The 27,911-nt window shown below is 36.8% G+C and overlaps 1 protein-coding gene across 2 annotated transcripts in view; it reads left to right on the top strand.

The window, feature by feature from the left end:
• RIMS4 (regulating synaptic membrane exocytosis 4) overlaps positions 1-26,146 on the top strand; it is a 269,858-nt gene extending 243,712 nt beyond the window's left edge. For both annotated transcript variants that reach the window (XM_073683530.1, XM_073683529.1), the window contains 4 exons: positions 1,353-1,465; positions 2,362-2,463; positions 9,856-9,995; positions 13,038-26,146. In XM_073683530.1, coding sequence (XP_073539631.1) covers positions 1,353-1,465; positions 2,362-2,463; positions 9,856-9,995; positions 13,038-13,256 — 574 coding nt within the window. In that variant the 3' untranslated portion in view covers positions 13,257-26,146. The remainder of the gene's footprint in view (positions 1-1,352; positions 1,466-2,361; positions 2,464-9,855; positions 9,996-13,037) is intronic.
• The last annotated feature ends 1,765 nt before the right edge of the window (positions 26,147-27,911 follow it).

Here is a 27,911-nt window from a genome sequence, read left to right as displayed (position 1 = left end):
CCACATTTGAGATCTTTGGTTCCAACCACCATGTCTCTGTGCAAAGCAGAACAGGTGAACGGATGGACTCTACAAGCCTGGTTCCCTCCGTGAAGCATGGAGGAGGAGGTGTGATGGTGTGGGGGTGCTTTGCTGGTGACACTGTTGGGGATTTATTCAAAATTGAAGGCATACTGAACCAGCATGGCTACCACAGCATCTTGCAGCGGCATGCTATTCCATCCAGTTTGCGTTTAGTTGGACCATCATTTATTTTTCAACAGGACAATGACCCCAAACACACCTCCAGGCTGTGTAAGGGCTATTTGACCAAGAAGGAGAGTGATGGGGTGCTACGCCAGATGACCTGGCCTCCACAGTCACCAGACCTGAACCCAATCGAGATGGTTTGGGGTGAGCTGGACCGCAGAGTGAAGGCAAAAGGGCCAACAAGTGCTAAGCATCTCTGGGAACTCCTTCAAGATTGTTGGAAGACAGTTTCCGGTGACTACCTCTCATCAAGAGAATGCCAAGAGTGTGCAAAGCAGTCATCAAAGCAAAAGGTGGCTACTTTGAAGAACCTAGAATATAAGACATATTTTCAGTTGTTTCACACTTTTTTGTTAAGTATATAATTCCACATGTGTTAATTCATAGTTTTGATGCCTTCAGTGTGAATGTACAATTTTCATAGTCATGAAAATACAGAAAAATCTTTAAATGATACGGTGTGTCCAAACTTTTGGTCTGTACTGTATATAGGCACACAGCCCATACACATATTAATAAAAAGAAAAAAACATACTCACCCCCTCCCGTTCCCCCTGCTGTCTGCCCCGGTCCCCGAGTCTCCACTTCTGCTTGTTTCCAGCGCGTACATGATGGAGCGCGCCGGCTGATGTCGTCATTGCGCCGGCACATCACAGCAGAGGCAACGGGAGCTCTCTTGGAGCTACACTGCCATTCTAAATTGTCGGCAGCGGAGCTCAGAAAGTAATGTGGGCACTGAGGGCAATCTGGCCATAGTTACCCCCGGAACCTCGAACCCCAGGTGGTAGCTCAAATGGGGGTACTAAAACCTGCTGACAGGTTCCCTTTATTCCCTTCTAATGATAATTTGCTTTGGTTGTTTTAAAGCAGATAATGAATATTCCAGAAATGGTTAGCTTTTGGTATAAAATTTATGGCCCACAGTGTGTTGTCACATGAGAATATTTTACTAGACAACACTATACTTTTTGTCTCTACTGTTGATGGATCCAAAGTTCTTTGGTTTTATAGCCTATTTTCCCTATGCCGAAAATTAATATATAGCAGATTGTGAAGCTTTTCTGAGTCCTGTCATTGATGGTTTTGTATCTTATGACCTGCAGTTTGAACTACAGCGGAATGTGCCTGGCATCTGATGGGCAGTTTGGTGACTTCCTCTCTGGCATGGGGCCAGCTCAGTTTGTTGGTCGTCAGACGCTAGCAACCACATCCATGGGTAAGTGACAGTAATCAGAGCACTGAAAAGGTTAGGCCCTCAACTGGTAACACATAATGTCTTTGTTGTTCAATAATTCCTAATAAACAGATGCATAATCATATCATATATACTAAAAACATAAGTAGGTCTAAGTCTTCTAGACTGGTATGAATTATAAAAGTGATAGCCTTTTTAGGATGCCTGCCGATCAGTTAGCAGTAGATGAAGTGTACCTGCCTACATTCTTTATAGGAATATTTAGGTGAGTCTAAGTCAAAACCCCTAATCCTCCAAGATTTTCTAGATAAACCATAAAACAAAAATTATTTGATTGCTCTATCAAAGTTGAAGGTGTCGTCCACTACTATAATATTGATGACGTTGCCTCAGGATGGATCATCAATATCATATCATCCTTAGGATTGGATATCAATATCGTAGTAGTGGACAACTCTTATAAATTCCAAGATTCTCCAGAGAACTTAGGATGATGGACAAGTGGTACACATTTGAAAACATAAAGCAGCCAAAACGGTGTGTAGGTTATTCAATATATTATAGTATGTAAAATGCCTGAAAAATCACTTCAAAAACTCTTGAAAGACATTTTTTAATTCATTTTTATTCTAAAACCACTTTGCTGTTGATATGTCCAATCTTTTGGGTGTTTTTTTTCAACTTCAGGTTTTGAAAATCCCCTGGTGAAAATAAACAAACTGTACTTTGACACAACTCCTGGTGCAAAAAAAAATTCATAAGAAAAAATCTCTTCCAAAACGCTTCTAAAAACTCAAAGCTGTTGAGGAAACACAGAACTCCTCCAAAAACATTTCCTGAAGCGGTTTCCGCTGGAAAACACGGTCGTTTTTGTCCATCTGAAAAAACTCTGTGTTCACTATCTTCTTTTTTCTTAGGGGACGTTGAAGTTGGTCTTTTGGAGAGGAATGGACAACTTGAAGTGGAAATTATCCAGGCTCGAGGTCTGACAGCAAAAGCCGGTTCCAAAACACCACCAGGTATATTATCCTGCATGATATGTATTTGACTCGGTTCTTTTATCTTTTGTTCCCAACATGATATTTATTAACTATTATTTCCTCATTTATTCTCTAATACATAATTTAATCTGGACTGAATGGCCTACACTCAGAGAAATTACAGGAATCATCAGTGATGGAAAAGGCTCAGCATTAGGGTTGAGCGAGTATGTTCTGTCCGAGTATGCTCGGCCGAGCACCGAGTAGTTACAGCTGCTCGGTGATATGGTTGAATCGCTCCCGTGTGCATGATTTGCAACTGTTTGACAGCTTTATTACATGTGAGGAATGTGTAAGAAATAGACATTCCTCACATGTAATAAAACTGTCATTAAACAGTCGCAAATCATGCACACGGGAGCGATTCAACCATATCACCGAGCAACTATAAATACTCGAAGCTCGGCCCGAGCATACTCAGCGAAAGGGTTAATAGAACATACTCGCTCAACACTACTCAGCATACAATTAGAATTACAACCAATCTTTAACCTGCTTTTGAACATCTTACATTATAGGAACTGCTGAATTAACACTATTTATATCAATAAACTTTCTATATAGGGAGAAATCCAGCAGTCACTAAAAGCCAATGCAGCAATCTCTCTTCTTGCTGTTCCAAAGAGCTAGCGTAATGAGTCTGACAGGTCCCTGATAAACTGCAGAAAAGATATGGTTTCCAGTTGTTGGAAGAGAACCGAGCCAAAATGCCAACAGAACAGAAAATATATCTTAGATGTACAAGTCGTGTTTCGGAGAGCAGAACAAGAAGCAGCTATCCGTGGCTATTTAGTGAAACCTTTAAAGACCACCTCTATGAGAAGACCTCTTTTGGTCCAGACCAGATTTATATGACCAGGTTTTTTGACTGTTTTTAATCTTCTGTGGTTTTAGTATTTTCTTTTAGAAAAACACCTGGAAAAAAAAAATTTTCACTGCAATTTTTGATCATACTCCTGTACTGTACATAGTTTGCAGATCTGTGGTACTATAAGGACTATGTAACATAGCACTTGTAACACAGTCAGTATGAATACATTAGGACATTTAAAGAGAACCTATCGATTATCAGAAAAGCATAAAAACTTACCGTAGATGGAATTATAAGACTTTTCCCAAATATATTTCATTAGGAAATCAGATGATTTCTTTCAGTATTACATGAATGCAGGTTTTACTTTCATTTTAGAATCTGCGTAGAATATGGTGAGAGTCTCTTCTCTGGAAGATGCTAACTGTGAGGGGAGAAAGATTCTATATAGCATAGGAATGGTAAAGTAAAGCCTTGTGTTCAGATCTGGCAAGATTTGGCATGTTTTGCTAATTTTCTCTTTTGTCCATAAAATATAATAGAACTAATCACCTATTTCTCTCATAAACCCATCAAAAGTAAATTAATGAAAGGCAAATTAGGCAAAAATGTACCTCCCCTCCTACCAGGACCTTAAGCTGTACCTCAAACTGAATATCATTATTTATCACCCATGTACTAAGATGTCCCTATGCATAATGCACAATAAAGAAGGAATCAGCTGCCTGTAAAGAGTTAATCTGAGTGTCATTACACAGGCGTACACTTCCACTGCACACTAAGGAGAAGCTGAAACATGACTTCTCCTCATACTGCTCCATAACACACAGGAATTCATCTAACATCTCTTCTCCCCTAACTACATACAGTCTGTACATTCCCATTCTTTCACCACAAAGTGGTACCTCCCACCTGACAAGCAGGGAGTTAACACAATTGTCAAATAGTGAGACAGCTGAGAGCCTCCACTACTGACTTTTTTAAACAGCCAGAAATATTATAACTAAATATTATATTAATTTTTTATAAACAGTACTGTGAAAAAGTTTTAGTCGGGTGTGGAAAAATGCTGCAAAGTAAGAATGTTTTCAAAACTAGAAGTGTTAATAGTTTATTTTTATCAATTAACAAAATTCAAACTGAATAAACAAAAGAGAGGCCTTATTTCCATACTGAAGATATGGCTTTTTGGCCACAATTCTTCCATGATTATCACTTCTGGCCAGACTTCTCCAAACAGTAGATGGGTGTAGCTGTGTCCCACTGGTTGCTACCTGTTCTGAGCTCATGGCACTGCAGGATATCTTCTGATTTCAAACAGAAGTAAGCATGATGTGTCTTTTATCTGCTGCACTAAGTTTCCTTTGCTGATCACAATGTGTACGTTCCTCATTGTTGTCCATTTCTGGGTGCTTCTTCAAAAGAGCTTGAACAGCACATCTTGAAAACCTAGTCAGCTTTTAAAACTTTGCCTGGAAGAGACCTTACTTATGCAGTATAACTACCTTGTGTCTTGTTGCTGTGCTCAGTCTTGCCATGGTGCATGACCTGTGACATGAAACGGTCTTCCACAACCTCACCTTTTATAGCATAGTTTTGCAATTCGTCAACCAATTTAAAGACTCCTGCATAGCTATTTCTGTTTCAGTTAATGATTGTGTTTCAACCTTCTTATGAAAATTACCATTATCACCTGTTTGGTATAATAGATTACTCATACAACTGACTACAATTCTACAAACTCCTTGATTTTTTGCAAGTGTACCTAGAAGAATTGATGCTGTTCTGAATGTAAAGGGTGGTTACGCCATATAGTGATTTGATTTAAATCTCTCTTTTGTTCATTCACTTTGCATTTTGTAAACTGATAAAAATAAACTATTGTCATATCTATTTTAGAATGCATTCTTAATTTGCAGCGTTTTTTCCACACATGCCTAAAATTTTTGAATAGTACTAAAGTTTTATATTTTGCTTTTCTTTTACATCATGAAGTTTTCCAGCAGCTGATAGGTGCTCTTTAAACCTCATTAGGAGTACACCCATTCTTCCCAGTAAAACCACTAAAATATTATCTTTGGGGTAGGTTTGCATAAACCCTACCCATTGTGCACCTCTTGGCAAGTATGAGTTTGATGGGTTGGCACAGTAGAGTGACATATGGTATATAATTTTTGGGAAAGCTACCATTTATTAGCTCGCATAGGTTTAGGGTTTCAAATGTGTGTTTGATTGAGGACCTACAGCACCAGTACCTCATTTTGATATCTCTTCCACTGTGACAAAATTAGACATCATAGCTAGCTTCTGTAAAATGACACTACATATGTGTAGATTTCAAGAGTGTATTTCTGCAGCTCTGACTTCAGCTCCATGAATGGGGGCACAGGGCCGGTTGTTGTGAACTGAGAGCTCTTTGCCCTGAAAGCCCTCTTCTAAACAAGAATCTGACTTGTGTGTGATGTGCTGTGGGGTTCGTTCAGTACTCACTTGTCATTCAGGAGTCCTTGTTACCTCCCCGTCTATGGGATTGGTTACAGCTACAGACATGACAGGAGACCTTAGGTCTGGTTCAACAGATTCGCATTCACTGTGCAATTCAGATACATGCGGTTGCAGAACACAGAGTGAGACAGAATCCCCTCTGGATGATGTTCCCTTTGTCCAGTGTACTATCAGTCCTTGACTCACTCCATTCTGCCCCACCTGCCCCCACCTCAACTTCCTCTGTTGGTACCAGGGACCTTCTATCTGGCATAACAACTTCCATGAGACCCACCATCTTTCCCTCTCGCTGAGACCCGGCTGACATTTTCCTCAAAGGGGAGACAGAGAAATCTCACTCAATACCTCTTCCGGGCCCCAGGCACAAGACTGCCTCGGCATCCTCATGAAACTTTATATGTGTCCTGCTCATGTTTGGAGACTTGGCACTGACAGAACCCTTTTGCCTCCCCTACATTCGCTGTCTTAGAACCCGTTGAACACTGTCACTATCTAGCACTTCCTCAGAACTCCACTCACACACTTGACTATGAACTTGACTCTGCTAAACTCCTCAACTGGCCTAAAACAGGAAGTGTTTCCCCTATTAATTGATCTAACCCCTCCCAACTAATGAGCTAATCCCTTGTGTTAACTGTATATTACCCTGTGTGATGCAAACTATATCCCTATCCTTTGTAATTGTTCCCCTAGTGGATAGACCTCCCCCATTCCCAGGGACGGCCTTGAGGATAAAACCTCCAGGAAAACATGTAATCATAACATATGCACATACAACACTTATTCTTATTAACTCCTTCTTATCAAGACGTCTTCGTCTACCCCCCCTACATCCGTCGCTTTTCTCTGCTGGTTGAACTAAGGCTATTTTTGACTCTGAAGAGGGCTCAGGCTACTGCATTGTTATATTCACTTTCTATAATGAACAGTATTAGAAACACATAACTGTGTAAAATACAAAGTCCACACTTTCAACAACTTGAGTTCATGTTAAAATCCCGGCTAATCACAGTGGAATCAGAGCTTGGCAGAAAAGAATGTCTTATCCTTTAGAGGACATGCAGGAAGACGTTCAGCTTTTTTTTAATATATATTACCAAGGATTCTTAGGTCTGCAAAATGAAAGTTAAATGGAAAAATACATTATTCATCAAGATTACTTTGTTTGTCAAATAATTGTAGCACTAAAGATTACCGAGCTCGAGGCTTTGTGTTATTATTGGAAATGGAACAAGAGGCGCAGATGTTTCCAGAAAGCTCTTTCAAATAACTTCTGAGGTCTGAAGATTAGGGCCATTATTTTAAAGGAAATATTCAATATCTAATAATCGGAGCAGCTAGCAAATAAAAAACATTTTATGGCTGAGCAGCTGTAATGTGCCTATTTATTCCTAGTTTTTTTTCTTAATAATTAAAGAGGTTCCCTACTGTGGACAATCCTCTATTATCAAAAGCCTTTTCTGTCTATAAACTTTGGGGAATACGGAAGCTTATTTAAATTTACGTGCAGTGCCACCACAGGGGAAATCAGACATTGCATGGTACCCATTAAAATAAACTCTCAGAGGCACAGATATGTTCTTCAAAGCTGATCTCAGCTCTTGTGAATTTATAAGGGTCCTAAACACCTAAAGAAAGTGGAAATGTAACGGCCAATCAGATTGAATCTTTTAGTAGAAAATGGAACACTTTAACCTGATTGTTGTGGGTAAAAGAAAAAGAAATGACTGACTGAACAGTGACATCTAGACATAGACGATCTAAAAACACATGTCAATAAAGATTAACGTGATATTGATTAACCACCTGTGAACTAACAAAAATCTAATTAAATTTCTGCCTTTCAATATCTCGGGGATATGTGCGCTCCTGTGCCTTTAATAGAAAATCAATCAATCAATAAATAAATAGACCTGTCTTTGCTGAGACATGCAAGTCATACATTATGGGTCAACCATTTCTTTTAAAAAAATTAACATGGGAGGAAAATTGCTAAAAAAAAAAAGATAACTCTGGTATAATTACGTACCATTAAGCACATGAAATATTCACATCTAGTAAGATGCATCATTTCTTTCTTCATTTGCTTACAAACTGTGGGATCTCACCAATAATCAGCCTCATGTACCAAAACTGTGTTAGGCTATGTTCCCACGATGAGCTTTTGGTGCATTTTTGACGCTGCATATTTTCTTATAGTTCCAGAGAAGTGGATGAGATTTATAGAAATCTCCTGCCCACTTTGCTTCTTTTTAACGCAGCGTAAACCCACCTGCGGTGCATCTTTCAAATCCGCAACATCTCAACCTCTCTTGCGGGTATGCTGAGTTTTCTGTGTGGAATTTTCCCATAGACTTGAATTAGAAAATCCGCAGGTAAAAAACGCACATGAGTTTTTAGGCGATTGCGCGGTGGAAACGAATCAAAAACACATGTAATCCACACCTAAATGTATCAATAAAGTTGTGTCAAAGCAAAAAAAACAGGAAGTATCAAAAACAAAGCAGCTTTATTTAAAGCATGACATATCAAATAGAGACAAAAACCGCAGTGTCAAAAAAGCATGTTAAAAAAACACAATGAAAAAACGCAAGTAACCTAATTTAAATTATAGATGCAGCAACGGTGCAGAAATTCTGCAGCGTCAAAAACCTCACCAAAAGATTATCGTGGGAACGTAGCTTAACATGGCTGCAAACTCAACTGCTTGTGTCCTAGACTGGACTGACCAGTTTTTGGGACAAGAAGTAGATTTTTACAGTACCAGCAAAAGCTCTGAGATTTCAGAAATCTCATGCACAAGCTTGATTTTTTTCCTAACTGAATTTCAGCGCTGCAGCATTTTTTAAATCTGCAGTATGTCAATTGTGTCAACATTTTCACATCATTTTTTCACCAATAGAAAAAAACGCTGCAAAAACCGCAACAAATGTTTCCTCGGCATCTGGTTTTTTTTAAGCTTTTTTGGTGAATAAAACCAACTTTATTAAACATGTACTGTAGACAAAGCACACATGTAATCCACACCCAGAAAACGCTGCAAAAAAATTTCAGAAAAAAACACAGTGAAAAACGCATTGAAAACTGTAAAATTGGCATTTTGAACGCACTGTTTTTTACTGCTAAGAGAGCAGGTTTTGGCTGCAAAAAACGCAGCAAAAACACTGCATGTGAACATAAACTAAGTTGTAAATGGTTGGCAAGTCCCTGCAAAATCAGCATGTTTGGTAAATATATATATGTAATGTATATGGCCAACTTAAGACACAGACAAGGAACTATCCCCCTCCCATCACTCTGAGACATGCTGCATTAAGTCTGTGCATGGTTGTCCATTGTATATTAAGCCAGGGATGGAGAACCTTCTTTCTGCTAAGGGCCATTTGGATATTTATACCATCCTTCTGGGGCCGTACAAATTGCGCGCTAACTCTGCCCACAAAGTACGTCCTGCCGCTGGCACTGGTGTCAGGACGTAATCTTTCATAGCACGCGCCTCAGCGCTCAGTAGTCACTGTGCGTGTGCTCACAGAGCAAGAAGAAATTATTGGGCCGGCAGCCGGCAAAGTACAGCTGCCAGCCCAAGCACTGCAGTCCCCAGGAATCTACCCAGGGGCCAGTTAAAAGGTCATCGAGGGCCATAAACAGCACGTGGCCTGAGATTCCCCACCCCTGTATTAAGCTTGCAGAAAGATGCCTTCACCTAATCATTTAACCTCTAATGTTGCTTTTTTTTTAACAATGCAAATTAAAATACAAAATAATTTTTCAAAAGGGCCTAGTCTTCCTGTTGTAGAGCTTAAAAAGTTAATTGTGAGCTCTGGCTAATTAGCTGCTCCTCTCCTACCTCTCCTCTTCCCCTCTCACAGCATCATGGCAAAACTTGACTTACTAGAAATAAAATAGCCATTTTTCAGAATCTGAGATTGGTGTCCCTGATAATGTTAGCTTCAGCAGTTTGCAGTGTGCATCGTCCATATGTTGCTCAGTATGCAATCTGTTTGTTGCATTGTTTGGTAAATGGTTTTAATATTGTCTGTTTTTATATCTTCCAGCTGCTTACATAAAGGTTTATCTACTAGAGAATGGACTCTGTGTTGCTAAGAAGAAAACAAAAGTTGCCCGGAAATCACTAGACCCATTATATAATCAGGTTCTTGTGTTTTCAGAGAGCCCACAAGGGAAAGTATTACAGGTAAGGATGAGAAACCCTTACTTTAAGGATATTTATATCCTTATAAGTTAAATAAGTATAAATAAGTTAGTAAAAAAAGAAAATGCAACATAATAATACAAATAAATATGATAGGTAATAAAATGAGCAATCTTTTGTGAAGACTAGAGTTGGACAGATTGATTCGTGTTACTCTGATCCTTCGGCCAGGTCAGTAGTCACTGGCCACTGGACAGAAGGCTTGCGAATCTCTAACCTTCCAGGATCCCTGGCATGGCTTTGGTTAGCAAGGGATTGCATAATATCATCTGTGCATGACGCCATAATGATCGCAATCAGTTTGCCATCTCTAGTAAAGAGGTAATCCACTTAAAACCACATTAGCCACGTTAGAAGATCTCACCAATGAAAGAACATAAGCTTTAAACCCCATATCGAAGAAACTTCAATACAATTATACGCTTTAAAATGAATAGACCCCTACGAAATTCCCGTCACTGCAAATTTGTAACGTATTGTTTGCAACCATCAATGTGGTATATCAGAAGAAGACTATAAAGAAGTTTTCCAAAATAACATGAGGTGATGGCATGTCATTAGGTCATGCCATATTTTTATGATTGGTGAGCGACCAACTTTTGAGACACCTACTGATTCAACTGTGCAGGGAACAGCACCTGTTCCTGTACACTGTCCCTGCACCCCCTTTATTGGTGGAGCAGACCCCACTGCCATTCGTTTTTGAAATGGAAACAAACTTCCAACTACAAAGATAAATGGTTAAGGAAATGGAGTAAAGAAAATGTACATATTTGAAGAGTCCTACTGACTCTAGCAAGTCCCAGATCCAAATATGGTTGCTGGTTATTGAAAAGGTATGTAGCCTTAAAGTGACAAAGCTACTGATTTCCATAACCTACATGTCCACCTTATACTTTTTGCCAATCATAAATTGGAATTATTTATTAGCAGCAGTGTGACTATGTACCACTAATATATAATCTCTGAATACATTGTCATTTTAGGTTGATTAGGGACTTTACACTTTCCTATTAGATATTAAATAACCATTTAAGTGGAGTAATACCATGGCTATAGAATTGTCAAAGCCATGTCTCAGTTTGTTTTTTTTAAGGGAATCTGCCAGTAGGATCAACCCTCCTAACCCATCTTCATGGGCATGTAGGTTATAGAAACTTGAATAAAATTATATAATTTGATATCTGTGATTGGATGTCTTATTCCTGAGAAATCCATGTTTTTCTTAATATGTAAATGAGCTGCTAAAATCTATGGGCCGGACAGAAGATCACCCTGAGAATCTGCCTCCAGAGATTATTTTAAATGAAATGGGGCGTTACCAGTGTGAGACATGTAATTACTTTCAGTCTGCTATCTTCATCTACATGTCTGACATTGGTATCGCCCTCTTTCATTTAAAATAATCTCTGGAGGTAGATTCTCAGGGTGATCTTCTGTCCGGCCCATAGATCTTAGCAGCTCATTTACATATTAGTAAAACCTGGATTTCTTGGGAATAAGACATCGGATTGCAGATATCAAATTTCATTTAATTCAGCTTTCTATGATCTATATGCCAATGTAGACGTCTTAGAAGGGTTGATCAAAGTGACAGATTCTCTTTAAACATATTATCTACAACTAGAAGTTTGAATACACAACAGCGGAGTAGGTATAAATTATAGGTTTACGAATAGTTGTTGAAAAGAGAAAAAAAATGGACTGGTGCATCTCGTAAAATAGGCCTGAGTGTCACATGGAGTCAATACGGATACATAGAAAGGTTAACACTTTTTTTCTGTAATAAAAGGAGCTGATCTTTGCAGAAGGAATACTTAATACTTTGGCTTAGTGACAATGCTATGCAAGATACGTCTCAGTATCTGTGCACTTAACAGCAGAGCTGCCTAAAAGCCATGTCCTTTCTCTTCAAATACTGTATAATTTAATGTGAAACTACGTCCCCAAGAAAGCAATTAGTCACTCACATCCTATTCCAGCTCTTTTAAGAGTTGATTTAACATCATTGTGACTGTTGGCACAGCAGCCGATCCATACACAGCTTTTTTACAGGTTTAATAGATCTGTCCTCAGGAGAAGATGCATGGCAATTCTCTTCTTTGGTATTCTTAAAGTCCCCTAAAATAAGCTGATGGAAAAGCTTCAATATTAAACAGTAATATTGTAAAATAGACACAAGTGTGTTATGAAGAGTGAAATAGAGCCCAAATCACAAGCTGATCTAACACATACAGAAATCGGTGAAGATATCAACAAAGATTTGGTATGCAAAAGTAACTGTGATTTAAAGGGAACCTGTCACTATGAAAATCCAGTCCAATCAGTAGACACCATGCTATAGAGCAGGGGGAGCTGAGTAGATTGATATCTAGTTTAACATGAACAGATTTAGTATTACCTGTGTTTTAATCATTTAAACCTCTGCCCTTTCTGGGATTTTCGGTCCAGTGGGTGGTCCTATCAATGACTGACAGCTTTCTTTGTAGAAGTGTGCATACAGAGTCAGCTGGTAATCACTGATAGGACCGCCCACTGGACCAAAAACCCCAGAAAGAGCTGAGGATTAAATGGTTAAAACACAGGTTATACTGATTCTGTTCTCACAAAATTATATATCAATCTAGTCTGCTCCTCCTACTCTATAACATGTTGCATGCAGATTGGACTGACATTTTCATGGTGGCAGGTTCCATTTTAGGTGCCCATATTCATTAGATTTCATCAGGAACAGCTGACCACTAAATGTGCATGGTAGCCTCCACCAACTCCGATATTGTCAGAGGAAAAAAAGGATCAGGCATGTTGAATATCAGACCCTTATCCTTCTGTACCTTTTGCACATGAGCTACCATCAGAGGTGTCTGGCAGCAGCCTTCTCCACTTCCCTAGCTATCATATTTATGTATTCCTTATTGCTCGTTGCGTCGTATTGCACCTCTATATATATTATTCCAAATCATGAAACATCACAGTGGCAAGGGCATGTTGTATAATGATGATGATATATGTGTTGTCTTAAAGGTGATGGTTTGGGGAAATTATGGAAGAATGGAAAGAAAGCATTTTATGGGAGTTGCCAGAATACTGCTAGAAGAATTGGATTTATCAAGCATGGTTATTGGCTGGTACAAGTTATTCCCAACCTCATCAATGGTTGATCCATCTACAGGTCCTCTTCTTCGTCAAGCTTCACAACTTTCCCTGGAAAGCACTGTAGGACCATGTTGCGAGAGATCTTAATAGTAAAGAAAATGACTTCTTGACTTGTTTTTATATAACCCACTACCAAGGCTTTGTTTGGATCTCTGACCGCAAACATCTTGCATGTTTGACCAATTTTTGGAAGCTGAAAGCAACCAAACAACCTGCTGAGAGGCGAAAGTGTGGTTTCCCTTCGTGTATGAAAGTAACCTTGGGTGACTATTCGAGGTCTACAATCGTACAGTTACCTCTATTCTCACATTTGATGTCATGTATATTCCCGAATCTGAAAGTGAGAATTATCAAAAGTTGCAGTATCTTTTATTCTAGAGAAAGGTATTTTCATAACTTTCTATCAAGAACTTTTTAAACATTCCTAGAACAAAGTGTGTTGTACCTGGAAGAAATGACTATAAAAATGTCAAGAAAGAACTGCAACTTTTCATTGGGAATAATATTTTATTTATTGTGTAACAGAAATATCTTTGTGATTTGAAAACTGTGCCAATCTACCAGGAAGTGTCTTTTACTACTTGGCCAATGCAGTTGATAAATCATATTGGGAATGAAATATATATAACTGAGTTAGCATAGGTAAAGATGTAGGTAGTATATATATACATATAATTTGATCAGGGAAGCACTTTTTTTCTTAAAGTGCTAATAACCAATATAAATTTAAGCCATTGTATACCAGCATATAGTTTAATTACATAGTTCATCATTTTCAATCTCTTGTACATTTTCAGCATGATTTTAGCGGTATGAAAAAAAACAAATTGCATTTCCAAAATTGATATATTTTGAACCGTTTTCTGCCGTAGCTCATAAACCTGAAAGAATACAAAATGAACGCATAACTTCAAGTTAATCAAGTTTCTTCTTAACGATGTTAATGGCTAGCAAAAATTGAGAAGATGTTCTAAAACTATTCATTTTAAAGCAGGAACTTAGCAAACATGTTAGCAAAATAGGTTTTTGGAAACTAATGTAATTTCTCTGTAAAATCATGGTAGCTTACATTACAACCCTCACATCCAAGAGGTAATTAGAAGAAGTATCAAGTCTTGCATGACATCATTAAGCAAAAAAACAAGTAAAAAAAATATCTTCCAAGCCTAGCAAGCAAATAGAATTGTATAGAAAATTCTGTATTTTTTGATGTGTTGCTGCTGGTCCCAATACCAAAATAATGAAGGTCAGTGTTCTTGAGAGGAGATAATGCTATTATATGAGTGTACATATATTTCAGGTGAATGTCATTTTATTGATTACATATTGTGTGTTTTAATATTTTTGTCATGCATACTGAGCACTTTTTGCAATCATATGCATAAATAACCATTTAGGTTAGCATGTTGCAGTCCATAGAGTGGAGGCACTCGCCATTTTGTTCCACTTAACTCCAAATACTTCTGTACAGTGCGTGTCAATATCTTCTATTTTTTTAATGTAATTATGCATAGCACATGCATTGATAATGAGTTTAAGAGAAACTGTGAATGCCAATCCATAGTCCATGGGTGAATCAATCTGTGAAAATTTACTTGTAGTTTGTCTGCCATTTGGATACATTGTGGGGGTCAAGTTTACTCTTGAGGTTCATACTTGAAAATTAAGAATAGTAGGTGAATCAGTTTGCACTTTGCATCCGACTTGGCGGTCGATTGTAGGATCTATTAGTTGGGTGGATTGATTTTCTCATTTTAGTTATTTTAAAGATATCATATTCAGAAATGTTATTTTTGTAATGTAAGTAGAATTAAAAAAAATATGTAGATTCAGAGGTTAGCATTTGATAAATACAGAGCTTATACTTCTTTATATGTAGAAGCAATATACATGTTCAGATTTGGGTGTCAACAAGTGTATAATAGGTATAGAAGACTTTGAGTCAATTTTAGTTTATTATCATTAGAGTCAAAGCATAAAATATTTTGCTAACGTCAGTGCTATTCGGTGCAAGATCAGACATTTTAGTAAAAATTCGAACGTAGTCCAGGTCTTCAGCTTTATTCTATACTCCACCACTGTAAAGATTCAATGTTGGCCACGCAATTTTAGCCAAAATCATACTCAAGACACAGTTGTATCATGACCGTAGGAGAATTATCCTTGCTATGGTATTTCTCCCTAAAATGTATAGGTAACCAATATGGATAAGAACTAAACTCTGGAGTTATTATTTTAATTGACTTGATGCCACAAAGCCATGTACGTGTTTGCATGTAGTGAACTATTGCTATGTTGTTTCATAAAAATAATGTCTTATGTCAAATATATTTTAATGTAATATACAAAAATGTTGTGTCAAGATATGCTTTAAAAGCTGAAGGCGTAATCCCTTTAAAGGTCTGAAAATTTTTTGTTTTCAAGGTTTCCAATTAATAGCTACAGTAACAGATTGAAAATAGACCAATACCTAGTGGCAGGAACAAAATGGGTGTTGTATCCTTGTTGAGTGAAATTGATTACCTACCAAATAAGGCAAGTCAATTACCCACAGAGCTAGGTCTCTTTAATTTACTGAGTTTCAGTGTTAAGGACATCATCCATGCTATTCTCACTTATACAAAGAAAGTCCTTAGTAAGCTCACTGCAGTCTATAGTGAAGCTACGGTCCTATGGGGAAAACCAAAAATGGGGCTGTAGTCTTAGTGTAGAGACAGATTATTTTGCAATATAAGCTAAAACTATGATATGAATGATGCTAAAATGCCTTCATTATATAAGCTTTATTTTGCTACCATGAAACCCTTTTCAACATGACCATTGATGTTTGTCATATAGGAATGATAGTGGTCTCCTTACCACTTTCTGTACTGGAAGCCAGGTATATACACTACTGTAAGTAAAATCCTCCCTGTGTCCTGTAGGCAATTGTGTACATAAAGGGGTATTCCCATCTCCAAGATCCTATCCCAATTTGTAGTAGGTGTAATAATAATAATATTAGCAAATATCTACAGTTATAAATGTAGAGTAGTACATCTGATTAGCTGTGTTGCTTACCTCATGTGCAGGGCATTGCAGTAGCTTGGCTATCCATGGTTATGACCACTAAGAACTAACTAACTGTCATATGTGAGTGGCCACAATGTGAGTGGCTACTACAATGCCCTGCACATGGGGTAAGTGAAAACTATACTACATTTCTAATTGTAGGCATTTGCTATTATTATTACACCTACTACATATTGGGATAGGATCTTGGAGATATGAATACCCACTTTAAATTTAAAACCAAAGTGGAATATTTCTTGGGAAATCCTGTGCCCTTTTTAAAAGATTGGGAACTAGAATTCGTGGCCATTGGAAGATAAGACACACTAATGTGTAAAATACTATATACTTACTGGTATCTGATTGATACTCCAATTTGTAAAATGTTTTTGCTAAGATGTAAATGTGCCAAATCTAAAATATTATTATTTTTAATTGTGTAGTTTTGGTTTTCGACTATTAGGGGAATATGAGAGACTAAATAAAAGGAAATAAAATGATTGCCACAGCAATCTGACAAAAATGCTGGGCCAAAAATACAGCATAAGAAGCAGATGTCGTAGAGGTAACCTGGCTAAGATGTTTGATTCCAGCATTAGACTAGTATCATTTTTTATACTTTCTTCTATCTAAATTGTAACCTCCTTTACAAGAATTTAACGCCATAATTTACACCATAATTTACCCTGGTTTATGAGTTAAAGGGTCATCTCAACTGGACAACTTTCATTCAGAATGCAGCTGCCCCAATGATTACCTGATTCGTTACGTCTGACTGTCGAAACCCCAATAATATCAACTGAACATGAAGTATAATATCCCATGGCACCCAATCAAATTTATACATGTAGTACTTGGCCACTTTGAGTCTCTCATAGCAAAAGATTCTTTTTCTAGTCTACATAACAGAGGGGTCTTAAGGACATCTTAGTAGGGTAGCTCTTTCTTGACATTCATATACTTGTAGAAGGTTTATTGAAGGGGTTATCCCATTGAAATTACCCCTTTAAGTAAGTGATTCATCCCAGTCAATGGGCCCGATCTGCCAGTGGGATCTTACAGAGCAGGAGAAGCTGATCAGATTATATACATTTTTGTATGAAAACCTTCAGTAAAATTTGCATTTTATTCAATAAAATCCCTGGTGTTTGTATTCATATGAGTCCACTGGAATAAAATACAAGTTATCCTGAATCTTTTCTAACAATCCGAAATTCCATTTTGCTCATCTTCTCCTTCTCTAAACCAGGTCGTCCACAGATCAAAGTGCAGGTACAGAGTGACAGGTTCCCATTAAGTTACACCTATTTTTAAGTCTATTTTCCACTTGATCTCATGTTTTTTGTAACCATGATGTTTGTGGCCAGTTCTTTATTTACGGATTTTTAAAAACTCACAGCTTTTTTGTGCAAATATACTCCAGTCCCTCCATGAAAGGATTTTTGTGCACCAAAAAATTTTCCACGCGATATTTTAGTGGATTGACATTTTGCATTAAAACAGTGGAAAAATGTTAAAAGATAAAAATAAGGAGCATTTTTTAATTTGTAAAAAATTCATAAACACGCATTCGCCATTTTGAAGAATTTAGCGCTAAACCGGAATCAAATACTTCAAGACAATAAAGAAACGTGCCAATAATGAATCGGCTCAATGTCATCACAAATTTTTAGTTGCCGTATTTTCATTGCTGATAGCTGTTATGCTTTGAATAGTATATTAAAAGTATTGAGTTAGAGTTACAAATCCACACTTGAGCCTGATGCAACAGTGATGCTGCATGCCGTCTCTTCTTGTGACATCTTACTTTCAGAACAGTAATCAGCTGTAGTGTGCCATAGATCGATGTACATTAATGACATCGTATTGAATTTAGGATGATAGGTCATCTTGTGCCACTAACTTCTAGCTATGCTGGGCTTTTATATGGCAGGCAATCATGCAGTACCCACAAATGCCCCATAACAGATGGTTAGGATCCCCATTGCTGTCATATGTTAATGACATTACATTAAAGAGGTTGTCCACTACTTTAACATTAGGATAGGTTATCAATGTCTGATCAGTGGGGGTGCGACACCTGACACCCCCTCCGATCAGCCTGCGTGCTCAGTTATGGAGCTGCTCAGTCTACTAATAGTGGCCACTGCGGCCATGTACTGCATTTCGTTCCATATTCAAATCAATAGGGGGTGGATGTTCAGTACTTTAACATTGATCAGGCATTGATCCATGTTAAAGTAGTGGACAACCTCTTTAAGTTATGTAAAATGCTTGTGCTAATTTCCCTTTAAAATACAATGTAAAAAATATGTGGAATTTCAGATCTGGAGTGACGGGAGTTGGGCATCGCCAATACTTTTTTTGCACTAAAAATAATTTTGAATATTAGATAGATTTACTTCTTCACATTTCCTCTTAATCTCCTACCTGCAAATACCATTGCATATCCTATTACTTTAGAGCTAATCTGGTGGTACAATTTTCCTTATAAGTCCACTCGATGCCATTAAGAAGTCTTTACATTTCTGCTAGGTATTTTCCTTAGAACTTTTGTAAGCAGCAATAATGATACTTTTCCGGTACAAAAAATACCCATTACCCAATGCATTCACAAGTTAATGACTTTCTAGAATAAAGCAAGCGCATGAGTGATATAAGCAAAGGAATAAAAAAAACTTTCTTCAACACATCCTACTCACGCTGCCATAACAGGCTAGAGCGAGCTGTGACCAGCTGTTGTGGAACTACAAGTCCTTGCTGAGACTTGTAGTCTTGCAGCAATTAAAGTGATGCAGATTGTTCAAGCCGGCTCTACAGCCTTAATAAAACATATTTAAGCTTAGAATTAACAGTTTCTATCTGTCAGATACAGTATTTTTGCATGAAATGTATCCGCATTTAAACCTCTATTTTATTGCATATTAGATTTGAACTTCTCGATAACTTGCAGATAATTGTTGCATTAATTATTGTGATATTTTTCTATGTTTACATCTATGTGTTTAAAACATGCACATAAGTAAGAAAAGAGTATATAGTAGAGTTATATATATAATTATAAAGGTCAGTATTCACTACTATGACATTCTACAACACATAGTAGCTTTGTTTGTTTATAGCATTTTTGGTGCTGATTGTACATGATAAATTTCATCCTGGTGGAGCATATTAACGACCACTACTAAAGTGATCATTTTAAAAGGAGCACAATGATGTCCTTTTAAATAGAATGTGAATATGGAATTAGAAATATTAAACTTTTACATTTTAGATAGTTCTTAAATTTTTTAAATAATGGCTACAAAATGAAAATGCATGCGGTTCCTGTAATCCCATTCCCACCCTGCTTCCAGTAGTCATTTTATTATTAAGATGGAAGAAGGTAATAATACTGCGGATGTGAACCTCAAAAATTATTTATGTATTTGACTAAAAACAGGCACTCAGACATTAGGGTTTCTCTGGTTTGAGAGTTCTTTCTCATGGGATGCATGCTCCCTGAGACTAACTGAAGGGGAAGCCTTTATGTAATTAGCTGTTCACATAAAAGGACCCCATCTTCCAAAATCTGAGTACTTAATCCAGCTCTAGAAATAGCTCTCAGATAAATACACCCATGCCATCTCTATATGCGTTAGAACAAGTTAGAAAGGGATGTCTAGCATTAACAGCTCCTAATCTATTGTGCCACCCACAAATATCAGTTATCTGGGATCTGAGGTGGTCAAAAAGAGGTTGTCAGGCATGTAGTTGACATACTCTTATTTCCATTTTCAAGTCAAATTACCCTCTAGAGCAGAGGTTCCCACCTTGAGAACCATATGCAGAGGGTGGCAAGCGACATTCAGCTCTGAGAGAGGGGCATGAGCCACATCCCGCTCCTGCTCCACTCACAGTAGTAATGCCAAGAGCCCCCTATTACCAAGGCAGTATACCAAGCTCTTCTGTACTGGGCTACACACAAGTCACCATCTAGAGATCTATTCTTATTAGCTGTTTGCTACATCTAGTACTAATGCACCAAGCTGGCAGACAGCCGCGAGCCACATATCATGGGCCTGCGAGCCACATGTGGATCTCGAGCAACAGGTTGGGGACCCCTGCTGTAGAGTAAATATTACCTATATAGAGATCAATTATCAGAGCACTAGTTTTTCCGTTATGGCCTTAGGGATTGATGTATATATTTATTACTGCTCTCCTATTGGAAAATTATCTTTTTTATAAGGGACTCCATGCAAAAATCAGGGCCTTGACACATGAATTCAAACAATAATAAAAAATAATATTTGCTTAGATTGTCCCTTTAATTAAGCTCTATTTGTGTCCTATAGGATAAATCATGTAACATAAGAATTAATAATTGACACTGAAAAAAAAGTGTAATGATTACTAAAAAAAGCATATAATGACTTATTGGGTATGTGCAAAACACAGATGTAGAAGATGATTAAGCATGTTTGCTACCCATTTATTTTGCAATATTTCATAATCTTCTAGTGTTTATTGCTGATTGTTAATATTGTTCATATCTATGATAATATATGTTAAAAATTAAACTGGTTAAACATTGCAAGATGACGGCTAGGTATGACCACCAACAGGCTAAAAGTAGATGTTGTATTTTATAATTTTATTACTGATAAAAAATATATTTAACACATTTGGGATGAGTGATATATATATGTATATATATATATATATATATATATATATATATATATATATATATATATATGTGTATATATACATATATATATATATATATATTTTTTTTTTTTTTACATGGCGGGAGCTTGTGGGGGCAATTATAAATAACCATTACAACTGTATATTTGATGGTAAATGGCATATCCCATTGGTTGCTATGTACTGTTTCTACAAAACCAGAATTATTTGCTGGGGCATATATTGGGCATTTCTTCTTTTAGTTAAGAGTCGTGCTCAGATATTTTAACCCAACCAAAATTGTTTCTTGACTGGAACTCTCAATCAGATAATGGACATATATTATAGAGAACCTATCCCTTTTAGCTAGACCTGTGCTAATCAAAGCCAAGCGGTCTAATGGGAGTATTTGGACCTTGCTTTGCACACCCTCTCTGCCCACAGCCCTCCATGTGTGACTGACATGAATGACGTCTTCTATTTTATCCACACAGCCAGCTAAGTTTTGTAACAGCACAGTAAAGTTAAGGGCCTGCACATGCGCAATTTGCTCTGACCTCTGCCTTTGCTCTGCTCTGTCAAATACAAATGGAAGGGCATTGATTGCTGGCAGAGAGGATGCACCGAGCATGGTCCATATACGTCCATCAGACTGCTCGGCCAGAGTATTTTATAATCCCAGTCAAGTTTAAAGCATTTTATCAGTGGAATGCAGGACAGAACTGGTGGGGGAGATTTATAGCCTGGTGTGGCCAATTTATAAAGGAAAAGCCTGGTGACAGGTGCCCTTTAAAATAGGTTGCTACTTAATTCATATAATTTACTCTGTTAGGTCTTGCAAAACATTGCAAACTGTCAATTGGACTCATTTAAAAATATATCTCCTGTATCTACATATTTCTGTTCACTGGCGGCAGACACAGACAGAGAAGGGCCTATGTGCAAGAACAATATATTGTCCCTTAGCTTCTCATAATGCACAATTCCACTTGTTTTGGAGGTGGAAATAGGCCCCCTTACCTCTTGTGCCCCTCTGCAGCTGCAAAGGTTGTGCCAATGATATGTCCGCCCCTGATGCTGTTACTGTTGTTCAGGCTGGACAATATCAATATGCAAGAATAACTCTCTTATCCCTGTTTATGAGAATACAGATGGTGCAACTGAGTTACTGATCATGACCAGTAACACAAGTAAGGTGGATCTCCTAAGGCATACATGACAAACTCTGGCCCGTGGGCCAAATCTGGCCCTGCGGGTGGTTTTATTTGGCCTGAAACACCAGAACCACTACCCCCATGTGGGGCCATTATTCTGTATGAACGACTATGTAGTGCCCATAATACTGTATGGAGGACTATGTGGGGGCCATTATACTGGATACTGGTTGGCCCACGACTTTGTCCAAGTTTTTCATTTTGGCCCTCTGTCTGTTTGAGTTTGACATCCCTGTCCTAAGGGAAAAAAAAGACACCAGGGACACCATAACAGATGTGTAACAGAGATATCTGAACACAAGAGTATTTCCTAAAATGGTTTTAGTTGAAAAATTGCTGTTTTTTTGTGATCTAACATCTACAGTATATATAGGGCTACTCCTATAAAAGTAAAAATTTATGTTAATCTTTATAGTGAAAAATATACTGAACATTGCAAAATGATTAAATGTGTTGGCTTATCTCTTTATAACTTCTGCTGTTGTTTCTATTACTTGTTTTACTCGGGGTGGTTTTGTATGTGAAAAATTTCTGTTTTTAACCAAAATTTGTTTTATGTTTATTTATAAAATAAGCCAAAGAGAAACTATTATATTATATTATATTTTAAACAAGGGATGATTACCTTTACAGGCAATACCTTACATATTTTTAATACCCTACATATAATTTCTGAATGTTATGAACATCAGTGAAGCACCGCCATAAAGCATATGGTCACCATTTTACAGTTTATATACAGATATCATATACAGAAGATAGAAAGCTTTTATAAAACCTATCCAGATTTTAGGAGAAGAGCAATTCTATTTATACCAACTTGTTTAGAAAAAAATGTCCTAACTATGTTAGCTTCTTCTACGAGAAGACATCCCATCCAAAAGTAATTTCATTGAATTTTTTAGAATGGTCGTCTCAATAAGATCTTACTGAACGTTGTGCTACTTATGTTGTACTTATCCTGCAGCCCAAGTTACTTGTATTGTATATTACAGCCTACACCTCCCCATTAGAAAGACATCAATGTGACCATTAGTAAGGGATGAAGGATAATTTAAGCCATCACTGAAGGGTTATAAACCTTGAAGAATATCAGTGGAAGGATGGACGAGTGATGCTAGCAATTCACTATAAAACCAATCGATGTAAAACCGCAATGCGTATTCAATGTCTCCCTGTGAGAAAATATCGCAAACAACTTTGCAACTATTCTGATGTAGTCAGCTTTCTTCACGATGGTTACAAGGCCACTTGGGACTTCCTTTCTTATAGGGAAACCATAGGGAAAGTTGCCATTTTTTGCAGCAGAGATCAGACTTACATTACTGGTTAGGCTGAGCCTGAATATGTTTGATAAAGTCATGTGTTAATCCAGTTAGATATAATTGGTAGTAAATTTAGAAAAAAAAGTAATAATTCTAACATTTGTAATAAGTATGGAAGAACAATCTTTAGTGTTTAAAACATGTTAAATTTTATACTAAAGAATACAAGGAATGTTTTTAATTAAAATAGGGAATAATGGCATATAATCTCAAATTATATCATATTATAAATATTAAATTATATTATATATATATATATATATATATATATATATATATATATATAAAAAGATTATTATATTGGCTAGGTTCCTGTTCGCTGTTATACAGTATAAGCATCAAGTGCCAGAATCAGTGGTAAATAAATGGTGATGTCCACTATCCATCCACAATACCTGACAACTGATAGATGCTGCCCAATCCATAGGCAGCATGTATCAGGCACTGGCTTTATAATTTCAGCCATATAAGTTTATCTCTGAAACCCTGTGGCGTTTTAGAGAAAAACACCGGGGCGAAGCCGTATGGGAGCCTAGAGGGAGTGACGGTTCCCCGGTGGCTTTTTCCCGCCCACTACCCTGGAGTGACAGGTCTCTCTCTGCATGTGCATATAGGGAGAGACTTATCACTCAAGGAGAAGCGGCCTGGGACCCGCCTGTTTGATTAGTCTCTTGTGCTGGCAAGTCCCAGTTGGCTATTAAGATAAGTTCTTCTTTGAAACACTGCAACGTTGCAAAGTTAAACATATATGGCTGAAATCATGTAGTTAGTGTCTGATACATGCTGCTTGTGAATCGGGCAGCATGTATCAGCTGTCAGGTTCCTTTTAAGATTGCAGAGCCCCAGAATCTAGATTTCTCTTTTCCAATACTCTTTATTCGGCATGTGGCTAAACTGTCGTATAAAGTGCGGCCACTTCCATCTCCTGGGGGTGGCGTTAAAACAAAATTAGGTGGGGATGGGAGTGTGATTGTGGATTATTTGTGGTCATGGAAGATATTGCAAGTTACACATCAACCACTACTTTATTAAGTCATCTTTTAAGACCATGTTTGATGGCCATACAGATAATCTGACATTGGTTTATTGACCTTTAATATCATTGGCCTTTTCATTTTTATTTATAAAGAAGCTAATTCATCATGGTGTTTGATCATCTGGCCTGTAAATGATAACTCGGATATGGGTAATAGTTGAAAGAAACATACCAAGTATAATGTGTCTATGTTGGTAATTTTGAAAAAGCTATTTGTATAACGTGTATAGTGCAAAGCAATAATACATAATATGGGAAAAGCATATTCATGTTTAAAACCTGTTTTAGAAAGAAACTTAAAGAAGCAAACCATAAGTTTTATTTTTTCAAAAATACCTTTCTACAGTTTCACTAGGTTTTATTTTTTATACATTATATACAATAAACAATGTTTCGCTGCTAAGAAATTCATTAATCTTATACTTTCACCTGTCTGCAGTCATCTCTCATCTTTCCATCATTGACAACTTTTGTGTTGTGACTGATGTTGGTCCCAGAAGTTATTTTGGGGACAAGTTTGGTAATTCTATAGTTATATGGGTAGTGTTTATTCCAGTGGTTTAAGAAAAACAATTTAATCAACCAGAATCAGACATCTCTAATGTGTATAGTGAAGGGTTATACAATGGAGTCTAATGAGACTGGTTATTTTTTATTTGTTAAGGAGGACCAGGGCTGTTCCATACTTTATTCATATGCTGTCATACCAATTTTGTGGTTGACAGATGTATGAAAAATAACAGTGACAGCACAGTTACTTACTTATGTCATGATATACAATATTCATGCATCAGTCAGTTTGCATTGAAGACAACATGCATTGCCGTTGTTTTGGCACCTAGAAATATCTGTTACATATATTTTGTCTTGTTATATAGACTCACAGGTCTTCATGTTAAATTTAAAATACAATACACAAATTATTTCCAAGCATTGCACAGGTCAGTATGTAGGACCGGCTTGGGACACAGATCTTTAGTGGTCAGGTACCTCTTATATACTACCTTCCTCAATGGAGGATTGTATGTTTGTTGCACTTTATTAGAAATTATTATTTAAATTAATGGTTGGATGTGTAGGAAACATATACTCCAAACCTAATTGACAATGACTAGCAAAGAGTTTGATATCTAAAGTTTATGATCATATTGGTCAGAAAAATCTTTAAAATAAGCTGATTATATGTAGCCCCTTTGCCGAGACCACAAATGGATAGCTGACATCTCTGGGGAACATGGATATAGATGTCTAGTTCTCCTGTGGCACCACCAATTGAGAAATCAAGCATTAGATGGACTAACTATAGTACAGTATACACAAACAACATGGATCCTACAGAGTGTGAGAAGGTCTATGTTGCTGCTCTATTCTTTGGCAAGAAAGATCTCAAATGAGGCATCTGTTTTTATTTACTCAGAATGTCCTACAGTACATGGGTTTTCTAAAACAGAAAACCCATTAATGTTTTCTATCAAGCTTGAAAATTCAAAAAAAAAAAAAAACTTGCCTACAGATATTTTACAATAAATCCATCTAATTACAGTATTTGATAGTTTAACCAAGACAAAATATTGCCTGCACTCTTACATGGTTTGAACAATCTCATATATTAATTTGTGTTAAGCCAAACACATTTGGGAAATCCAAAGATATCTGAGACACCATAAAGACCCTTGTAAAAATCCAATCTTTATTCCAAAATATTTAAAACATCACAGCAGTGAGAAGACAAAAATAGAGGACAAAAATAAAGCAAAGTTTCGGCCAAATGGCATTTCTCAAGCCTAAACTACAGTCACAATGGCTTGAGAAAAGCCATTTGGCTGAAACGTTGCTCTATTTTTGTCTTCTCACTGCTGTGATATTTTAAATATATTGGATTAAAGATTGGATTTTTACAAGGATCTCTATGGTGCCTTGGATATCTTTGGATTTGCTGCTGTTTTTGGACCTCGTGGGAGGCTCTGCCAAATAGCACATACTCATCAATGGTGCATGGGAATTCTATACTGGACTGAGCAAACATATTTTATAGAGAACATTATCCCATAATCTGAATATTTGAAGGTATGGGAAGACCATCACCGCTATGGTAAGAGTACCTGATGATAGCCAACAAGCCTGTAATATCTATTCATATCATTCTTTTTGTAGAGAATTAGCTTTTAAAACTAGGTTGTACAGTAAAATAAGGGCTAGATTTTTTCACGATAGTATGAGGTAGTGTAAAACGCAAAAAAAAAAAAATGACTCTCATACAATCATTGGATATTATTTCATAAGAATTAAATCATAATTTCTCCTATTTGGATAGTAATTTAGATTTTATAAATATAGAAGAGTAATTTTAATGTGTGCCTATGAGGGGGTTTATTCATCTTTGAAGTTGATGTAGAAATCTTAAAAATATTGCACCATTAATCCAAGTGAATCATAATAATGGTAAAAGATACCCTTGTACTTACGCACTTGGAGTTATGTATCCATTCTCTAAAGAGCCTTGAGCCTTGTATAGTTAGACATTACCTGTCCAGATGACAAAGATTGGAGTTTTGAGACCATGTGAATCATCAAGAATGATTATAGATTGTGCTTCCAATCCATGTAATTTAGGCTGGTAAGATCTGCTGATGTTAATAATGTCAAGTCACTGAATATACTGCATCTAATCAGGGTGTTTTTAATGACCAATGAGTGAGGGTCATCAAGACATAATCATCTGAATTTTTGTAAAACAGTTTATTGAATATTAAAAAAGTCATCATAAATAAGGGCCAATGTGTAATGGGAAAAACATGTAAAGAAAAAAATAGTGTCATATGACTTACTCTGTTAAAAGGTTGTTTTTCTTTTAATTTTGAGAAGAAATTGTTCACCCAGGTATAAAATGTGGAGTATACTGATGAAGCCAAGTCTTACATAAAGTGTCATAATTTAAAAACATGAAAAACAATTTAGTTTTATTGAAATGTATAATTCTAAGTGTAATTCTTTTACTGTTGTAATTTATAATTTTGTTATTAGCATTTTTGTGCCTAAACAATTTAAATGTTGGATTGTACTAAGAATTCGAGATTTAGAAAAAATAATTTGGAGGTAAATGAAAAAATAAACTACTAAAAATTAAAATGTACAGACTTCTGAAGTGGCTTAAATATTTTCATAACACAAAAAAAATGAGGAGAGATCTTTATGGAGTTTATACCTTTCCTCCTGGAGGCCTTAATGGTGAAAGCTTGACACCAGTACATAACTGGACCTCAATATTTTGCATTACTTCTGACAGTGAAAAGTGAGTAGCCTGTCAAGCCCTAGTAAATAAATCAAAATATATTAAAGCAGATCTGTCAGGTTAATGAATACGCTGGACTCATAGTAATGAGTCTGATCAATTCTTGCGGTATTCTATTAGCCAATTGGCAATATTTTTAGCTAAATGAAGTAC

The sequence above is a fragment of the Phyllobates terribilis genome, unplaced genomic scaffold (genome assembly GCF_046119375.1).
Source record: "Phyllobates terribilis strain yellow unplaced genomic scaffold, ASM4611937v1 Scaffold_5__5_contigs__length_657084704, whole genome shotgun sequence".
In the NCBI taxonomy this organism is placed as follows: domain Eukaryota; kingdom Metazoa; phylum Chordata; class Amphibia; order Anura; family Dendrobatidae; genus Phyllobates; species Phyllobates terribilis.
The sequence above is the reverse complement of the archived record's forward strand: the minus strand, read 5'-3'. Positions and strand labels throughout refer to the sequence as shown.